This window comes from Hordeum vulgare, chromosome 3H, assembly GCF_904849725.1.
Source record: "Hordeum vulgare subsp. vulgare chromosome 3H, MorexV3_pseudomolecules_assembly, whole genome shotgun sequence".
Taxonomy (NCBI): Eukaryota; Viridiplantae; Streptophyta; class Magnoliopsida; order Poales; family Poaceae; genus Hordeum; species Hordeum vulgare.
The window spans coordinates 531,744,197-531,764,254 of NC_058520.1; the positions used below are offsets into that span (position 1 = coordinate 531,744,197).

The 20,058-nt window shown below is 47.0% G+C and overlaps 3 protein-coding genes, 2 non-coding genes and 1 pseudogene across 5 annotated transcripts; 5 read left to right on the forward strand and 1 right to left on the reverse strand.

The window, feature by feature from the left end:
• Positions 1-1,045: 1,045 nt before the first annotated feature.
• On the reverse strand, positions 1,046-1,127 carry TRNAS-GCU. The gene has a single exon. It is a non-coding gene; the product is annotated as a tRNA-Ser (tRNA).
• An 85-nt stretch (positions 1,128-1,212) lies between these two features.
• LOC123444736 (transcription initiation factor TFIID subunit 9-like) lies at positions 1,213-4,931 on the forward strand. The gene is made up of 2 exons (XM_045121557.1): positions 1,213-1,549; positions 4,303-4,931. Exons 1-2 carry the CDS (start codon positions 1,238-1,240, stop codon positions 4,648-4,650), a joined length of 660 nt encoding a protein of 219 aa, XP_044977492.1. The 5' UTR covers positions 1,213-1,237; the 3' UTR covers positions 4,651-4,931.
• Positions 4,932-5,197: 266 nt separating this feature from the next.
• TRNAK-CUU lies at positions 5,198-5,270 on the forward strand. The gene has a single exon. It is a non-coding gene; the product is annotated as a tRNA-Lys (tRNA).
• Positions 5,271-5,335: 65 nt separating this feature from the next.
• LOC123444737 lies at positions 5,336-7,215 on the forward strand. The gene is made up of 2 exons (XM_045121558.1): positions 5,336-6,357; positions 6,612-7,215. The coding sequence occupies exon 1, from the start codon at positions 5,637-5,639 to the stop codon at positions 6,174-6,176; it is 540 nt and encodes a 179-aa protein (XP_044977493.1). The 5' UTR covers positions 5,336-5,636; the 3' UTR covers positions 6,177-6,357; positions 6,612-7,215.
• On the forward strand, positions 6,410-11,163 carry LOC123441980 (annotated as a pseudogene).
• Positions 11,164-12,458: 1,295 nt separating this feature from the next.
• Positions 12,459-13,688, forward strand: LOC123440436 (glutathione S-transferase T3-like). Its single transcript, XM_045117001.1, has 2 exons — positions 12,459-13,164; positions 13,242-13,688. Exons 1-2 carry the CDS (start codon positions 12,733-12,735, stop codon positions 13,296-13,298), a joined length of 489 nt encoding a protein of 162 aa, XP_044972936.1. The 5' UTR covers positions 12,459-12,732; the 3' UTR covers positions 13,299-13,688.
• The last annotated feature ends 6,370 nt before the right edge of the window (positions 13,689-20,058 follow it).

A 20,058-nucleotide genomic window follows, 5' to 3' on the forward strand; every position in this document is an offset into this window, starting at 1 on the left:
AACGCCATGGCCCGTCGGGATTGTCGTCACAACACCGACGAGCTCCATTGTAGCACCGGAGTTGCGAACATCATGGTTGTCGCGGTCATCGTCACTGTGTTGGCCATGCTCCAACGCGGCGACGACGGGTGCACGCGTTGCTCCAGCAGCCGCAATGTCGGTCATGCCCCAACACAGCGATGACGGGTGCACGTGCATGCTAGTATAGTTGCGGTGGTTCATCGCAAAAAAAAGTATAGTTGCGGTGGTGATGAGGAGAGGTAGGAGCACACGAGGAAGAAGAAGAAGGCTTTTTACGAAAACAAACCTTCATGAGAAATAAAGAAAAAGCACATAAAAAAAATACCGACCCCACACATAGGGAAAAAATATCGACGCCTGAGAGATTCGAACTCTCGCGGGAAATCTTGATTTACTCTTTGTCTGAGATCTTGATCAACCATGTGTCTCTATGACCATTCTTTGGATAATACCTTGAATACCATCTTGGTCGTCATATAAACTCCTTGAACCCAACAGATGGACTTCAAGAAGTGCCTATGGACAAATCCTATAATGTAACTTAAGGCAACCATTAGTCCATAGGAATTGTCATCAATTACCAAAACCACATATGGAGATATATGCTCTAACAGCAGGGACGACGGGTGCACGCGCTACGCAGTGACGGCGGGTGCACGCGTTGTTCCGGCGGCCATGCTCGGATGGCTGGCTGTGCGGCAATGATGGCGGTGGTCAACGGCGGGGAGTTTGCGACGCGGTGGTTGGAAGAACTAGCAGCCTAGTATAGCTCGCCCACATAGGGGCGGTGGTGAGCAGCGGGGAGCTTGCGGCGCGATGGTTGGAAGTACTAGCATGCTAGTATAGTTGCGGTGGTTCATCGCAAAAAAAAAGTATAGTTGCGGTGATGATGAGGAGAGGTAGCAGCACACGAGGAAGAAGAAGAAGGCTTTTTACTAAAACATGTGGACAAGAACCTTCATGAGAAATAAAGAAAAAGCACATAAAAAAAATACCGACCCCACACATAGGGAAAAGAAAAAATCGACGCCTGAGAGATTCGAACTCTCGCGGGGAAACCCCATGTACTTAGCAGGCACACGCCTTAACCACTCGGCCAAAGCGTCTTGGATGACACTATTGCTACATTTTCTGCTTTTAAACGGTACTATATCTAACCCCCATTCGTTCCCCGAACCCCTCCCCACCAGCCGAGGCAAGACACAGCAATCAGGCCATGGACAGCGGCGGCGTGCGGCCATCGCTTCCGTCCGCCGCGGCGGTGGGAGGAGCCTCCGTCCCGGACGAGCCGCGCGACGCGCGCGTGGTGCGGGAGCTCCTCCGGTCGATGGGGCTCGGCGAGGGCGAGTACGAGCCGCGCGTCGTGGGCCAGTTCCTGGACCTGGCATACCGGTACGTCGGGGACGTGCTCGGCGACGCCCAGGTCTACGCCGACCACGCAGCCAAGCCCCAGATCGACGCCGACGACGTCCGCCTCGCCATCCAGGCCAATGTCAACTTCTCCTTCTCCCAGCCGCCGCCCCGCGAGGTACGAGTACTACCAATCTCACCAAAAACCCTAAAGTATTTCTCAATTAGATTCGGACAAATTACTAGGTATCGTAGTTTCATTCAACTCGTCAATGAAGAGGACAAGGGTCCACTTTAAACTCTAGATCCAGGACCGGCTTTCCTGTGAACCTATCAGATTCGGAGGGTGTAATGTTTTGGACTCCGATTGGGGAATTCCTACTATTAGCAACTCCTTTCAAATACGAATCCGATGGTATAATTTTTGTAACACACACATCATATATTATTGGTCTATAAAAATGATGGTCAAAATAAATCTTTAAATACGCTTTAGGTCCCTATATACTCGGATAGAGTGAGCACGAAAAATGATGTGTGCTTTTGAGATTTCATTTAATTTCTGATTCTTGGCTGAGAGATATTTTTTGGGGGAAATTTGAATCTCAAATAAGGCTCAACTTCTTGATTAAATGTGTTCCACAATAAGAGCACATCAATCATAGCTTCAGACATGGTGGTTAGAAGCCACCATCCGGAACGCAGCACAGAGATTGCGGATTTGCAGTTTTGAGTCCTTGAGCTCACAAAATGTCTTTTTTTCTACACTCGTAGCCGTCTGGGGGATCAACATATTTTGTCCTAATCATCTAGAAAGATTAAATAAGTTGATAGCACTATCTCGTACTAACACATACTCTCTAAATATTGAAGAACTTGCATGCAGCCTTCAAGCCACAACCGCGGTATGAGTTCTGCTCTCAGACTTTGGTTCGGGGGCTGCTGGCCCCTTCGCTTCGACAAGGAATCTGTGGACGACAGTCAGTGTTATACAAAAATTGTAATGACAAACATAGGAGGGAATGTGGGATTCGAACCCAGATTCATCTCAAGTGCTAGTACTCTACGACCCTGCCACTAGGACCAAGATGACTCCTTTATCCGTAGGAAGTTGGAACTGACCAAACTTTTGCCAGTTTGGTGGGGTAATCAGGGAGTGCCAAGATTTTAAGCCCAGGGCGCAGCTAGTAGCAGAAACGAATACCTTCTCGTTGTAAGGTAAGATCTATACCAATACGTGGGAGAAGTCAGAAGGTAGCAGAATAGAATTCATTCTCAAAGTAAAAAAAAAAGAAGCAAAAAGCCCTTTGTAGCCTCCATCGAGGGAGAACCTTTCATATCTGCGCATAAGATGCAAGGAGAGTCCAGTTGGGACTTTACAGTATATGTGGATTGCCTAGCCCTTTCTATCAGTTCGGACGGCATAAGGTTTCGAGTTCAAGTCCTGGCTTTCGCAGTTTATTCAAAAATTGCTGCCACCCCCTATCTGTCCACGTATAGGCCTCTTGAATCATACCTCTGAGTTTGTCCACGTGTTTACTTTCCGCATTACACATGAGAGGGGGTGTTGAAGTGTATATGTGGATTGCCAGCCCTTTCTATCAGTTCGGACTTTTGGTTGCGTTGGCTAGTGCATGAAGCTTAACAGGGGCAGAACATTGACGTTTAATTCAGTCCATGTCTTGTTAGGAATGTTCAGCTGAGTGCACTTATTGTTTCGAAAGTTGAATGCTTATCTGCTGAAGGGTCTAAAATCTTAGGAATCATGTGCAAGTAGTAGTTTCATATACTCAATTTAACTTCACCTTTGAGAACCAAGCAAGAAATAAGTACCCTGTTCTGTGAGTGCAGAGATGCTACCTCGTACTGTAGCAGATGTCTGTTGGAACTGGAAACGAAAATACTCAGTTTCCTTATTAGTTAGCTTTACTCTTTAGATATATTATGTGTATTGTCGATAACTTTTGTTAGATTTGGACTCTCTACATGGATGGGCCAAATCAAATAATCACACACTACCTCCGTCCCATAATATAAGAGCGTTTTTGACACTAGTGTAGTGTAAAAAACGCTCTTATATTATGGAACGGAGGGAGTAGAAGAGAGAGCATCTGTTAGAGCCTCTAGACCAGAGGGTATACCTGTCCGAGAGCCCAGAGGGCTGACGAGGTATCGACGAGTTGGCACTGTAGCCAGCACAGGTCAGAAAGGTAACATGGTAGTGGGGAATAGAGATTTAGGAAAGACTTATTTATTGGTAACTTGCATCAATCGCTGCAGCTACGGGGCCTTTATATAGGTGACTCACTCAAGAACAGTGTCCTGGATGGATACAAACTTAAAGTGCTGCAGAACGTGACTGCTGCAGGTTCTGTTGAAATGACTCTTAACTTAGGGAGCAAAAGATCAATAGAACTCTTAGCCTACTACAGCTCAGATGTGTCTGCTGTAGCCTGTGAGTTTCCTCCTCCGATACGTAATTCCCCACATAACTCTCCGTTGTGACAGTTATCTACCAATTAATTGATACACTGGTGCCCCCACTCCCGCCCCTCCAAATCTCCGGGAACAGGCTAGGCCTAGTACAAAATAATGTTTTGAAATGCATGGCTAGACTTATATAGAAACACGAAATGAACAGGTATGATTCTTAATGTGTATGAGGCTGGCATCTGAAGATATACCTAAAATGTTGATGAATCATACTGTATTAGGTAGTACAAAGATAATAGAGATTGAGGGTCACTCACAAGTGTACTCACTTGCTTGTTATCTTGCGTAGCGTAGATAAAGTCTATGAACAACTCTTGTGGTTATGCTTTGAAGTCTAGCGCTTGTTTTATGTTTTATCAGATCCCTGGAAAGTCAAGCTGACACAAAGTACTCTGTATGCATAGGTGGATGACAAGTCATTTTGCTGATGTCACACAGGTTCTACTCGAATTGGCACGCAGCCGGAACAAGATCCCGCTGCCCAAGTCTATTGCTCCACCTGGATCAATTCCTCTGCCACCTGAGCAGGACACTTTGTTGAGTGAAAACTACCAGCTCCTACCCACACTGAAGCCACCAACTCAGACTGAAGAAGCAGAAGATGACAACGAGGGCGATGACGCAATCCCTACCAATCCTAGCCCAAACTATTCACAGGATCAGAGGGGCAGCGGGCAGCCTCAGCCTCAAAGCCAGAGCCAGAGGGTTTCTTTCCAACTGAACGCGGTGGCTGCCGCGGCTGCAAAGCACCCTCTGGTGACAACTGATCAGTTGAACATGGGCTAACTGATTGTAGATTGCTGGCGGTTCCTTGTCCCGCGAGCCTGCTTGCTGATGATTGTGTAGCTGCTGGGATCGCCCTTTCTGGCCAGCGCCCTCCTATTTCAGCATGGAAAATGCTGATTGTTGGGGAAAGGAGGCAGGCTTGCAAGTAGTGTATGCTGTAGCTGCACACCTCGGGTTAACTAGTTTCTGTCCATTATTATCAACTTGTTGATTTTGTAGATCTTTGTCGAACTTGAACTGTCCTGTCGTTGTTTCTGAATGCTAAATCGGTGTTCCTGTTATGCTTTTGGTGGCATGTAGCACATATTTGGTTGGTTAAAATGAGGACATAAAAATACCTGCACATCTCATAAAGCTAGATAGAGGGAGTACCAATTTTACAATATATGGAGATAAAGATAAAAATCCGTAGTGCCAGATGCACTGCTTTTGTTTCTTTATCAGTAGTTCAGTGTCTGTTTTCTTGCTTGGGGAGGAGGGCGGACGGATACCTTCTGTGCGTGGAGCATGTATCAGTTATTGAGAAATCAAAGTAAAAATATCAGCAGCCCGTCTAGCTCAGTTGGTAGAGCGCAAGGCTCTTAACCTTGTGGTCGTGGGTTCGAGCCCCACGGTGGGCGACCTTCTTTTTGTTCTTTCTACAATCCAGGAATCGATTTCCAAATGCAGTGCATGATGAATGGCCATTGCATAGCGCTACTGGCTAAAACCACCACTATAAAAGAAAGAGAGGACAGATGCAAACCACGACAGATCCCGTCTAATCACTTAATCAATGGCCTAAATATGTTGTTAACGAAACTTCGTCGCTAACGAAAACTCCTCGTCGCTAACAAAAACTCCATCGATCTCTCTCTGGAACTGCTCCCGCAAACCCCCGATCGCCCGCCGGCCCCGCGCCGCTCCCGCTCGCCCCGCTCGGCCGGCGCTCGCCCCCGCACGCCGCTCCCACCACCTCCTCGCGCGGCGCGCCGGCGCCAATTGCCATGGGCCTCAAGCTCCTGCGGCTCGCGGCGACACTCCTCTCCCCGGGGGCCTCCGGCACGGACGCGCACCACCCGTCGACGGCCCCGCTGTACGCGCACCACCTGGACGCGCTCCTCGCCTTCGGCCGCGGCGCTCGAGGAGGCGTTCACGGACCGCCTGCGCGCCGCCGTCGTGGCCCTCAAGTGCCTCGTGGCGCTCAGGGTCCTGCTCGCCCGCGGCGCCTTCATCCTCCGCGACCAGCTCCTCGTCGCGCTCCTCCGCCACCGGCCTCCGGCCGCAACCCGCTCGCGCTCGCCGCCTTCCCGCTGGGCCGCTCCTTCGCCGCGGCCTCCTGGGTCAGGTTCTTCGCGCGCCTGCTCGAGGTCCTCCTCCTCCTGCCGGACGCCTCCTGCGACGCCGAGTACCTCACCGCGCTCCCGAACCCGCACCTCATCTCCGAGCTCGCCGCCTTCGCCTCCGTCGCCTGGGCCCCCGCGCGCCGCTCCCGCTCGCCCCTACCGCGGCGTGGGGCGCGCTCAAGTACTTCGTGCCGGCGCTAGAGTGGGTGCCCCACTACGGCCTCGACAAGTTCAAGTTCGACCTCCTCTCCGGCCTCACCATCACCAGCCTCGCCTCCCCCCGCCGCCGCGCCTCCTCCCGCCGCTCAACGAACCTCCTCCTCCACCCTAAACGAAGGGACAGCGGCGACGGCGGTTCCAGATCGGACGGCGTCGCGGTCAGGTATGTTCTGCTCCCTCTCCCCTCACTTCTCACCATCAGAAGGGTTTGGGACATGGAGTTATCTTCTGCAATGGGTATTACCTCAACTAGCGATTTCATCAGTAAATTTAGATATCCCAGAGGCAATTTTAAGGAAACAGGAAAGTTAAGTGTTATGTGCCAATTTTAGGCGTTTACACCACCATTCCCCCAGAGTATATCGCACTGTTGCAAGCTAAAGACAAAAACTGACATGAGATTTATTTAACATGCAGAGATTGGATGGTACTTCAAATGCAGAGTCTGAAGCTCTGCTCAAATCTCTATCGATGTTTGGAGAGCAGCTGAATATATATGTATGTTTTCTGTACCAAAACAAGCCATGATCAACTCTCTCAAGTTCTTCGCAATTCAATACTCAACATGGGTGTGCCGACAGGAGCATGTAAAGTCGTCAAAATGCACTCTAAAAGATGCCATCTGTTTGCACATTGACAAGATAGTTGTGTCTTCAGCAGACTCCTTGTGCAGTGGGTTGATGCTACAAAGATCCATCTTGCAAGACATCAGGAATGCAAACGCAAGGAGCCATCATCACTGGATAATCGAAAACGAGTAATTCCTACTGCTAATCCGAGGCCTCTTTGCGATTCCGGTTGCATTTTACCAGCCTATTGTTCCTTTGATGCTGGAAAAGCAAGGGAGAGAGACAGAGCGCCTGACATATCAGTAGGCGGTGTATCTCCTTTATTCCACTTTTCTTCGACCATCGGTTTTATAGAAGATGTGTTGTCCCCCAGTGCTGGCTTGAGATCCTGTGTGTTCTGTTCATGTAAATCTTCAGACTGAATGGTCATGCTATTTCCAGTCGCTGCATCATCCACCGAGTTTATATGTGCATCATCCACCACGTTTAGATCTAGTGGAAATGTGCACTTTCCATTACTCTTTGAGATTCCTGCCGTGGTCTTATTTGTCAGTGCAATCATGAACTGGTAAAGCTGCTAGAGGGTGTACCTTGGATGATAACCTTCCATCTTTGATCCTCCACCCTAAACGAAGGGACATCGGCGACGACGGTTCCAGACCGGACGGCGTCGCGGTCAGGTATGTCCTGCTCCCTCTCCCCTCACTTATCCCGACCGGACAACATCAGATTCTAGGACAGTACAATCAGCGTCATTGACATTCAGAAAAGCAGCTGGGGTAAAAGAAGCACGCAATGCTGCATTTGTTCTTGTAGCTGTGGTCTTGGTGAAAGACTTGGTTACAAAGGAATTAAGGTAATGTGGTTCGAGTTCCTAGTAGTGTATTTACAGCCAAGAATTGGAAAGACTGTCGTGTTGACGTTTCACAGTTAAAATTTTGTATTCATGATTTGCGATGGTAGTAGGTATATACATCAATTTGCTCGACAAAATCATGCTTTAGAGCATCCATATCCCTAGGTGGTAAGCAGACGCTAAGGGCGGAGGAACTGGCTAGCACCAGTGCTAAGGGATGTGAGAACAGGTTCTAGGATTTTTTTAGCATCAATGGTACGTCAAATAAATTACTTTTAATTAGCTTATGTATATGAAATTGCAATTTAAATGACAAAACTGAAGAACATAGCATCTATAGTTGGCGCTATGGGATGTGGTAGAAAATACTTAAAGAAGTGTATATATAGAAATCTGATTTATCCACCTTGGCACTCGATTTTTAGAGACAATTGGGATGTGGATGCTCTTAGAAGATATTTTTTTTTGCTGTCATGCAGCTGTGGTACTGTTTTGTGTTATTTTATCAGAATATTTCCACTTTCACACACTGTGCTACAATACATTTTCAACACTTGTTGGATAGCAGTATTGCACATCATGCCAAACACAGAACTTTTTAGACTGCACCGCAGGAAATTTGTGTAGGTCTTATTTCATATGTAATTCACAATATGAACACGGAACCTATTCCCCATGGAAATCTATTGTTCTGTTGGGTGACCTTGACATCTAGCAAAACTTCTGAAAGTATCATGTCACAGATTTTGTTAACTATTTCATCGCAGGTAGCACTCCCCAGGGAGACAACCACTGGGAAATGTTTTCTTCAACATTACATAGAGTCTATTCTGTCTTTACAAGAGGCGAGCTGCAAAATGGAGGGTATGTAGACTATGATGCTTGTCATTATTGATTAGTTTTCTCACCAGTATGGCAGTATTTGTATACTTCCTATGACACCTGCCCCTGTTGATCATTTCATTTCAGTTTAAAATTTTCTTGAAATGAACTACCATTCTGTACAATGATGTTCTTGGTACAGTTTCTGTTGGTTGGTGTGGCTGCCCGAATGAGCTGCCGTCAGCCCGTAGAAGTACCTTGAATGGCTATTATTAGTATGTAAAAAAGGACGTCGTTCAAATATATATCACTTAGTATGCGAGGTTGAGGTACACCATTGGATTAGTACTGTTAATTTGATATTATTTACTTATATAGACTAGACCAACATGATTTTAGGCCAGATTAAAGACCTGAATCAGATAAGTTAAACCAGTTATGTTTGGTCTTCAGTTTCTGAATTCAGTCTGCACATTGATAGAGTGCAATTCTACCTCTCCTTTTCCCAACCTGATAGAACTTTACAGAACATGTTGAATATAGAAACGTAATTTTTTGTTTCCCGTGAATGGCTCATCCAGCATGATTTTAACTGTTTATCTTCATTATGTCAAAATTCTCTTATCCAGGGACTCAAGAAAATCCAGGCATTGCTTTAATTGATCAAATTTTCATTCTATGAGTGTGCAGGTGAATGCCATACGAAGATCCCATTTGCTATTATGACTTCTGATGATACAAATGCACTGACCATCAAGCTTTTGGAATCAAACTCCTATTTTGGAATGGAACCATCACAGGTGAAAATTATAAAGCAGGTGGCTTTCTATTTTGCCTTTTTCCATGTGTTTCTTAAGGCGCCAAGAACATACACAGCTGTTGCTTTTGGTGTTGACTAATGCTTATTTGTTTTAGAAAAAAGTAGCATGTCTAGCTGACAACGATGCAAGGCTTGCATTAGATCCAAATGACAAGTACAAGATCCAGGTTGATAATTTCATATGATGGCTTATACCAGGAGTATTAAGTATTGTTGTTTTCATCTTCTTGAGTTTGCACTTCTCTTACTTCTGGTTTTGTGTTTCGGCAGACAAAGCCACATGGGCATGGAGATGTTCATTCTCTTCTTTATTCAAGTGGATTACTTGAGCAATGGTATGCCTGTTGGTTAAGGAACTGGGTGTATTCTTTTCGTTGACTTCCTGAATCAAACAACTTTGCCTTTTTAAAGGCAGTTAACTGTTATCATTGATTTATTTGAAATAGTTTAGTAAAGTAATCAATCAAACTTCAGCTCTGCGCACAAAATCTTAGGATATACTCCATAAATAATATTTATGGGTATATATTTTATAATACTTCACATTCTTTTGACAGGAAGAGTACAAGACAGAGATGGGTTCTCTTTTTCCAGGACACAAATAGATTTCTCTTTAATGTTTGTAAACCACCTTTTCTACGTATTATAATTAGGAATACTGTAGGGGGCCGGGAACTTATTTATACCATCTTTTTATAGGCAATACCATCGGCATTAGGTGTCAGTGCCACCAAGGGCTACAATGTTAATTCTCTTGCAGTTCCTCGAAAGGCAAAGGAAGCCATTGGTGGAATAACCAAGCTTACTCATGTTGATGGTAAATTCGCCACTTTCACCACATTCCATGGGAGCTATTTATGGGTATACATACATGGAAATTTTGATGCTTTTCTAACTGTGGGGTCAATAATATTATGAATCAATTGTGATTACAGAGTACATCAGTACTGCTGGAATTAACAAAAAACATCATTATTTGTCTAAAAAGATCTATGCGAACTCTATTCTTCAGCTTGTTATGTACTGCCAGTGCCATCTAACCTATCAATTCTGATGGAAGAATGCATTTTCACGTGTATTTTTTGACTTCTGTACAACTGTTTTGTACTTCCGGTCTGTCAAATTTGACTTGGATCCGTTCTTATATGTAGGTAGAACAATGGTTATCAATGTTGAGTACAATCAGCTTGATCCACTCCTTCGTGCAACTGGGCATCCTGATGGAGATGCAAATTGTGAAACAGGCTATTTTCCATACCCTGGAAATATAAACCAGGTAATGTAGCAAACAGATAAGTTAGAACACTAATGATTTGTCAACCTCCAAATAATCCTTTGCTTCAATGGGTCACAAATACTGAAAACATGGTGCTTAACATGACCTGTTTATTTAATATGATCAGTGTGAAAGCATCTCATTTGGTTTTGTTCCTTCTCAACCTAATGATTGCAACTTCGGGAACATGTATAGCTTATGTATACTCTTGGGGGTTTAATCACTCTAATCAATTATTATAATAGAGCACAACTAAGGTACTAAATCATGCAGGGTTATATGCAGATTTGGTTGCCATTAAATGATGTATGTACGACAGGCGGCTCCGGCGAGTCGGATGGACTGCAATGGTTGCTGAGCTTCTCCATGGCCTCCTGCAGTTTCAAGGAGACACAACTTCGAAGGTGAGGAGGAGATATATAGAAGAACAGAAGGAAAGGAGAGGAGGAAGGGCAGGGCGTGGCGGCCTTGACGAGCATTGTTGTGGTTAATATGATATTAAATTTTTCCTTGTATTATGTTATGTTTGATTAGTATATACTGGCATACACGTGCGTCGCACGTGCCCGTGTACTAGTATAATCAATGAACGAAAATCTCTGTTATCAAATCTTCGTTAACGCTAATCATCTCATCCTCGCACCTCGTAGGCTTGCACGTCCTCTTCGTAACCGCTCATCACAGCCTCCCTCCCGAACGGCCGCACCCTCCGCTCGGTCGCCTCCGCCCACTCGCGCCGCCCGTGCCGCTCGCCTGACCTGCAAGAGATCAACCGGTCCGTCTTCTTCCAGCTCGCCGTCCCTGGGGACGTGGATGCATGTGGGGCGGCCGGCCGCCGGTGAACGAGGCTGCGCGTGTAAGGCTCTCCCGGATTCTCTCCGGTCATGCACTCCTTGCAGATGTGGTGCAATGCGTCTATGAGACGGTGGCCGCGGTGCCCTGGTCCTCACCTCCCGTTTGTATCTCTATTTTGTCCAAAGTAGCTCCGGTGTTGCAAGGTCTGATGATTCTTTTTTTTTTTAAACCAGGTCTGATGATTCTGACAAGATTAGGATCAGGCATTGGTCAGATTGGACTCCGAAGCTAGCCTTCGTTGTCGTCTCGGGGGGGGGGGGGGGTTTCAAAACCCATAATCCTCCGTTGAGAGGCACTTCCACAAGACTACTCCTGCGTCTCTACCGGTCGCACCGCCTCGAGCACCTGCCGATCCGTCCACCTGCGCCGGTGCGTCACACCGACGGGATCTTCATATGGTCAAACTGCATGCCTTCTCATCTTCTCCAATAAGTGATACCAATGGTGATATCTGACTGTCGGTGCACACTCAATGGGCAGACTTTATCTCATCCTCCTTGATACGCATCTAGCTAGTAAGAGCATCTCCAAAAGCATACTCATATTTGCTCTCAATACCCAAAAACTGCTTTTTTAAATATTGGGGGCAAAAAAATAGCTCTAAGAGCATACCCATAAATGGTTCCCACACAAAATTTTTTGGGTCACTAACCATAATCTAATCCAGAATTGGCATATATGGATATTGTGGGGCAAATACCCATCCGACCCAAATCTCGCGCGGGAACTGGAAACCGCTCGCGCGCGGAAGTTTCCTCTTCGCCTCGCCTCCCCGTCCGACCCCGCCACCGCGCGCTGCCGTCGCGCCGGCCGCCGCCGCGCCATGGATGAGGGGGCCGTCGACCCCGCTACCTCCGCCGCCCCTCCCGCACCCCCTCCCGCCGCCTTGCCTGCTGCCCCCGCGGCTGGTCGCCGCCACCCCCGCTTCTCCTGGCGCGCTGGAGAGCGCCGCCGAGTCTGCTCCGACCGCCGCCCCATCGAAGAAGAAGGGCACGGCAAAGCGGCCTCCCCGGGACTCGGCGCTCGCGGCGAAGAAGAAGACGGCCAAGAAGGCCGTGGCGGAGCCTCTGCCGCCATCTGCGACCATGCCGGCGTCGCCGCCATGCCCTCCCGCACCTCAGGCGGCTCAATCACCGCCGATTGTGCCCGTGCCGGCGTCGCCGACGGCCACCACGGGTACTGCCCTCATGGTGCTCGACCAAATGCCCGCAAGGTAATTGCATTGTTTTTTTTTGTTTTTAAATTCTTGTTTGTTGTATGTTTGATTTGTAGTCAAATGCAATTCATTTGTAGTATGAATTAGTGGTAATGTTGCCTATGTATGGTTTATTGTATATAGCATGGACGATGAGGATTTTCTCAAGTTTACTTGTGGAGACATGCCATCACAAGAATTTGCCCATGATGATGTTGCATCTCAAGATGGTGGAGAAGGTTTTGTGGATGAACCTACAAACGATGGTGAAGGTTTTGTGGATGAACCAACTCCACGTAGGGCGGTGCGAGGAGCAAATTTCACACAAAAGGAAGATGAGGCTTTATGCCATGCATGGAGGTCGGTTGGCATTGATCCCATCACCGGGAATGAACAATCAACCAACACCTATTGGGAGCGTATCCATGATCACTTTGAAAAACACTCCAAGTTAATAAGAAGCCAAATTTCACTCCAACATCGTTTTCAAACCATCAACACCGATTGCTCCAAGTGGTCGGGTTGCTTAGCTCAAGTGGATCGTCTCAACCCAAGTGGGACTAGTGCAATAGACAAGGTATGCATGTCCTCAACTTGGTTTATTTTGTTCTCATATTGGTTTCTTTTTTGCTAACTTGATTCTTTTTTGTGTAGACCAACATTGCTCAAAATTTGTTCATGGGCAAACCAAAGAAGAAAGGTGTCCAATGAGGAGATGCTCAAGAGGATTGAACAAGAACAAAAGATCATGTTCATGGATGCAAGTGGTTTAGATGAGAAGGGTCGTGCTTACTACGAGCTTTGTCGTGACCAAATCTTGATGTCAAGAGGGTATGGTGGTGGAGGTGGTGGCGGCTATGGTGGTGGAGGTGGTGGCGGCTATGGTGGTGGTGGAGGTGGTGGCGGCAATGGTGGAGGTGGCGGCGGCTATGGTGGTGGCAATGATGCCGTATGAGAATTGTGGTGTTGTTCTATGCACCGATGAACTTTTATCTTATGTTGATGATGCACTTTGTGATTGGTGATGCATTTTGCTACCGGTTTTATGGATAGTGATGAACTTCTATATGGATTTGAATGAGTGTGCAATTGTTTGAATTATCTTGTGTATGATTTCTATTAAATTCGGATTATATTGTGTTGGTGTATGATAAATGTTGGAGAGAAGTAGAGAGAAGGAAATGATCAAAACAATGAAACCAGTTTTTGGGTATCCAAATATGGGTAAGCTTGAAAAACAGAATTTCTTTTGGATACCCAAACCTTCTCTCTCCTCTACCCATAATGGTTTTGACTACCCAAAATATGGGTATGCTCTTGGAGATGCTCTAAGTCTTTATCTAGCATCTGCACAGATTCTCGAACTTGCTTATAACACACAATCGGTGTCCTCATCTCAGTGTTACATGATATATGTGTTGTGTGGCGTCAAGCCAAGCATCATGGCATTAATCTCATGCGTGGATGCCTTCTTTTTTTGTTTCCTTAGTATTTCTAATGCTGACTTCATCCTCTTTTTCAGGTTGGGTATCTCAATCATCACATATTGAAAGTTACATTGGACACGTATATAGTTCCTAAACAATTTTTCTTTTGTCCAGTTTTTCTTTGGTGTTGTACTTTTATCAGCCTATATTTTCTACTTACACCCGAGTTCGAAAATGTTGAAAAAATGAGATCAAAGAAAATTCCAAAATGTGACAAATGCTTGAGTTTCTTGCAAAATTTCAGCCAAAAATAACATTATTAGAGGAGCTCTCACCAAAAAACACAAAATCACTGCTCGCGTCCGGCGGCGCTGCCTCTAGATTCGGCTACCCCTATTCTCGTTGCTGCATTTGGCACATCTTAGTTCTTTACGAAGTTGCCTCTGTTCCTTTCTGATGTCTCTTTGTCTTCCTCTTCCCCATATCTTGATGTCTACTCATCTTGCAGGTCTCGTTCACTAGGCTGCTCGTGTCGTTCCTACGGTCAGCTGCTACGCCCACCTCAACTCGCAGCAAGACGCCATTGGACATGATGGTAACACCTCTCTCCCTCTCATTCTCTTCTTTTTGTTGTTTGTTTTCTAAATCTCATATAGATCATGCAACTTTTGATACGCCAAAACGCTGAATCATGTGCATTATGTTATCCAAGCAGGTTTCTTTCCTTTATCAACTGTCTGACAATATAGATTAAGGAACACACACCTTCATTAGAGATGCAATTGTTGTAGTACAGTCTTCTTCGTTACCGCTTGCTCCTACAACATTGACAAGCATTTCATAAGAGAGATAGAGTGTTTCCTAAAAATCGTACATCTATATGGATTGAACATACCATCATTAACCACACAAATAGGGGAACCATCGAGGCCTTTCGCTAACTTCAATAAATCATATCAATATAAACTTAGAGCATCTCCAACAGACGCGCTATACAAGGGCTGCGCCGCAAAAAAAGCAGTTTTAGCGCACGCGCAACGCGGCGGGCAGCTCCAGCGGGCGCGCAAAAACGGCGCGCGCGTCATTTCCATTTCAGCGCGCTGGCCGAAACGCAATCCCGCGCCCCTTATTTGCTGCGCCGGCTCCCGCGCGCGCGACTCTCCCGCGCTCGCTCCTGCTCTCTCCCGCGGTCGCTCCTCCTCTCTCCCGCGCTCCTGCTCTCTCCCGCGCTCGCTCCTCCCTCATCCGGCCGCGCCGCCGCCGCCGCTCGCGCCCCCGCGACCGTTCAGCGCTTCCCCGGCCTATCCCCGGGCCACCGTCGCCGCCCACGCCCGCCGACGACCACTCAGGTGCTTCCCCGGCCTGTCTCCGCTGCGGGCGCCGCCCGCGCCCCCCTCGACCGTTCAGGCGCTTCCCCGGCCTCCCCGCGCCGCCGCGTCGCCGCGCTTCCGCCCCACCCCCTCCCAGTCCGACCGGCCCTCGCGCGCCTCCGACGTCCGAGGAACAGCTCCCGAGAGCTCGCTGCCGCGCCGCGCCCGCAAGGTGTTCGACAAAACGCCTACAAGGTATGTATTGCTCCAAACTTATGAATTTGGTGCATGTTTTGAATGGTAGTTTTTACAGTATAGTATTGAACATTGTAGATGAGTTCATCGTATAATTCTTCCGAAGAAGAATTTGATATGGAAGAGGAGGAGGATCTTGCAATGATCATAGCTATGCATATCAATAAAAAACCGAAGCACGGTGGTTCGGTTATGGGTTGGGAGAAAATTTGGAGAGATAGGATTGATGCCCATAACAGATTGATGAAGAACTATTTCGTGGAGAACCCCACATACCCGGAGTCGTATTTTCGTCGCCGGTTTAGGATGAGCACAAACTTGTTCAAGCGCATTGCAGAGAAACTAGCGAGCCATGACCGGTTTTTCCAGCAAAGGAGGAATGCGGCCGGAGAGCTTGGGCATAGCACCTTTCTGAAGGTGACAGCCGCATTGCGTATGTTGGCATATGGTATCCCGGCTGATCTAGTTGATGATCACTTGGATATGGGTGAGAGCCAAGCCATCATGTGTGTCAAGCGCTTTGCAGTGGGAATTGTGCAAGTGTTTGGCGAGGAGTATTTGAGATCTCCCACTGCTGAAGACGTCGTAAGGCTATTGGCGATGAACAAGGCTCGCGGCTTTCCTGGCATGCTTGGCTCAATAGATTGCATGCATTGGAGTTGGAAGAATTTGTTGGGGAACGTCGCATGGGAAACAAAAATTTTCCTACGCGCACGAAGACCTATCATGGTGATGTCCATCTACGAGAGGGGATGAGTGATCTACGTACCCTTGTAGATCGTACAGCAGAAGTGTTAGTGAACGCGGTTGATGTAGTGGAACATCCTCACGTCCCTCGATCCGCCCCGCGAACAATCCCGCGATCAGTCCCACGATCTAGTACCGAACGGACGGCACCTCCGCGTTCAGCACACGTACAGCTCGACGATGATCTCGGCCTTCTTGATCCAGCAAGAGAGACGGAGAGGTAGAAGAGTTCTCCGGCAGCGTGACGGCGCTCCGGAGGTTGGTGATGACCTTGTCTCAGCAGGGCTCCGCCCGAGCTCCGCAGAAACGCGATCTAGAGGAAAAACCGTGGAGGTATGTGGTCGGGCTGCCGTGGAAAAGTCGTCTCAAATCAGCCCTAAAACCTCCGTATATATAGGTGGGAGGGAGGGGACCTTGCCTTGGGGCTCAAGGAGCCCCAAGGGGGTCGGCCGAGCCAAGGGGGGAAGACTCCCCCCCCAAACCGAGTTGGACTTGGTTTGGTGGGAGGGAGTCCTTCCCTTCCTTCCCACCTCCTCCTTTTTTTTTCTTTTCTCTTGATTTTCTCTTCTTGGCGCATAGGGCCCTTTTGGGCTGTCCCACCAGCCCACTAAGGGCTGGTGTGCCACCCTGAAGGCCTATGGGCTTCCCCGGGGTGGGTTGCCCCCCCGGTGAACTCCCGGAACCCATTCGTCATTCCCGGTACATTCCCGGTAACTCCGAAAACCTTCCGGTAATCAAATGAGGTCATCCTATATATCAATCTTCGTTTCAGGACCATTCCGGAAACCCTCGTGACGTCCGTGATCTCATCCGGGACTCCAAACAACATTCGGTAACCAACCATATAACTCAAATACGCATAAAACAACGTCGAACCTTAAGTGTGCAGACCCTGCGGGTTCGAGAACTATGTAGACATGACCCGAGAGACTCCTCGGTCAATATCCAATAGCGGGACCTGGATGCCCATATTGGATCCTACATATTCTACGAAGATCTTATCGTTTGAACCTCAGTGCCAAGGATTCATTTAATCCCGTATGTCATTCCCTTTGTCCTTCGGTATGTTACTTGCCTGAGATTCGATCGTCAGTATCCGTATACCTATTTCAATCTCGTTTACCGGCAAGTCTCTTTACTCGTTCCGTAATACAAGATCCCGCAACTTACACTAAGTCACATTGCTTGCAAGGCTTGTGTGTGATGTTGTATTACCGAGTGGGCCCCGAGATACCTCTCCGTCACACGGAGTGACAAATCCCAGTCTTGATCCATACTAACTCAACTAACACCTTCGGAGATACCTGTAGAGCATCTTTATAGTCACCCAGTTACGTTGCGACGTTTGATACACACAAAGCATTCCTCCGGTGTCAGTGAGTTATATGATCTCATGGTCATAGGAATAAATACTTGACACGCAGAAAACAGTAGCAACAAAATGACACGATCAACATGCTACGTCTATTAGTTTGGGTCTAGTCCATCACGTGATTCTCCTAATGACGTGATCCAGTTATCAAGTAACAACACCTTGTTCATAATCAGAAGACACTGACTATCTTTGATCAACTGGCTAGCCAACTAGAGGCTTGCTAGGGACGGTGTTTTGTCTATGTATCCACACATGTAAATGAGTCTTCATTCAATACAATTATAGCATGGATAATAAACGATTATCTTGATACAGGAATTATAATAATAACTATATTTATTATTGCCTCTAGGGCATAATTCCAACAGTCTCCCACTTGCACTAGAGTCAATAATCTAGCCCTCACATCATCATGTGAATTACATTGTAATAAATCTAACACCCATACAGTTCTGGTGTTGATCATGCTTTGGCCGTGGAAGAGGTTTAGTCAGCGGGTCTGCTACATTCAGATCCGTGTGCACTTTGCATATATTTACGTCCTCTCCCTCGACGTAGTCGCGGATGAGGTTGAAGCGTCGTTTGATGTGTCTGGTCTTCTTGTGAAACCGTGGTTCCTTTGCTAAGGCAATGGCACCCGTGTTATCACAGAACAAGGTTATTGGATTCAGTGCGCTTGGCACCACTCCAAGATCCGTCATGAACTGCTTCATCCAGACACCCTCCTTAGCCGCCTCCGAGGCAGCCATGTACTCCTCTTCACATGTAGAATCTGCTACGACGCTTTGCTTGGAACTGCACCAGCTTACTGCACCCCCATTAAGAATAAATACGTATCCGGTTTGCGACTTAGAGTCGTCCGGATCTGTGTCAAATCTTGCATCGACGTAACCTTTTACGGCGAGCTCTTCGTCACCTCCATACACGAGAAACATCTCCTTAGTCCTTTTCAGGTACTTCAGGATATTCTTGACCGCTGTCCAGTGATCCACTCCTGGATTACTCTGGAACCTACCTGCCATACTTATGGCCAGGCTAACATCCGGTCTAGTGCACAACATTGCATACATGATAGAACATATGGCTGAAGCATAGGGGACGGAGCGCATATGCTCTCTATCTTCATCAGTTGCTGGGCACTGAGTCTTACTCAATCTCGTACCTTGCAGAACTGGCAAGAACCCTTTCTTGGACTGTTCCATTTTGAACCTTTTCAAAACTTTATCAAGGTATGTGCTTTGTGAAAGTCCTATCAGGCATTTTGATCTATCCCTATAGATCTTAATGCCTAGAATGTAAGCAGCTTCTCCTAGGTCCTTCATAGAGAAACTTTTATTCAAGTAACCTTTTATACTCTCCAAAAACTCTACGTTGTTTCCAATCAGTAATATGTCATCCACATATAATATTAGAAATGCCACAGAGCTCCCACTCACTTTCTTGTAAATACAAGATTCTCCAACCACTTGTATAAACCCAAATGCTTTGATCACCTCATCAAAGCGTTTGTTCCAACTCCGAGATGCTTGCACCAGTCCATAAATGGATCGCTGGAGCTTGCACACCTTGTTAGCATTCTTAGGATCCACAAAACCTTCGGGTTGTATCATATACAACTCTTCCTTAAGGAAACCGTTAAGGAACGCCGTTTTGACATCCATCTGCCAGATTTCATAATCGAAAAATGCAGCTATTGCTAACATGATTCTGACGGACTTAAGCATCGCTACGGGTGAGAATGTCTCATCGTAGTCAATTCCTTGAACTTGTGAAAAACCCTTTGCCACAAGTCGAGCTTTATAAACGGTCACATTGCCGTCAGCGTCCGTCTTCCTCTTAAAGATCCATTTGTTCTGAATAGCCTTGCGACCCTTAGGTAGTACCTCCAAAGTCCACACTTTGTTCTCATACATGGATCCTATCTCGGATTTCATGGCTTCTAGCCATTTGTTGGAATCTGGGCCCACCATTGCTTCTTCATAATTTGCAGGTTCGTTGTTGTCTAACAACATGATTGATAAGACGGGATTACCGTACCACTCTGGAGCAGCACGGGATCTCGTCGACCTGCGTGGTTCGACAGAAACTTGAACTGGAGTTTCATGATCTTCATCATTAACTTCCTCCTCAACTAGAGGGATGAGAGGTTCGACAACCTCGTCAAGTTCTATCTTCCTCCCACTCAATTCTCTCGAGAGAAACTCCTTCTCGAGAAAAGCTCCGTTTTTAGCAACAAACACTTTGCCCTCGGATTTGAGATAGAAGGTGTACCCAACTGTCTCTTTTGGGTAACCTACGAAGATGCACTTTTCCGCTTTGGGTTCCAGCTTTTCAGGCTGAAGCTTTTTGACATAAGC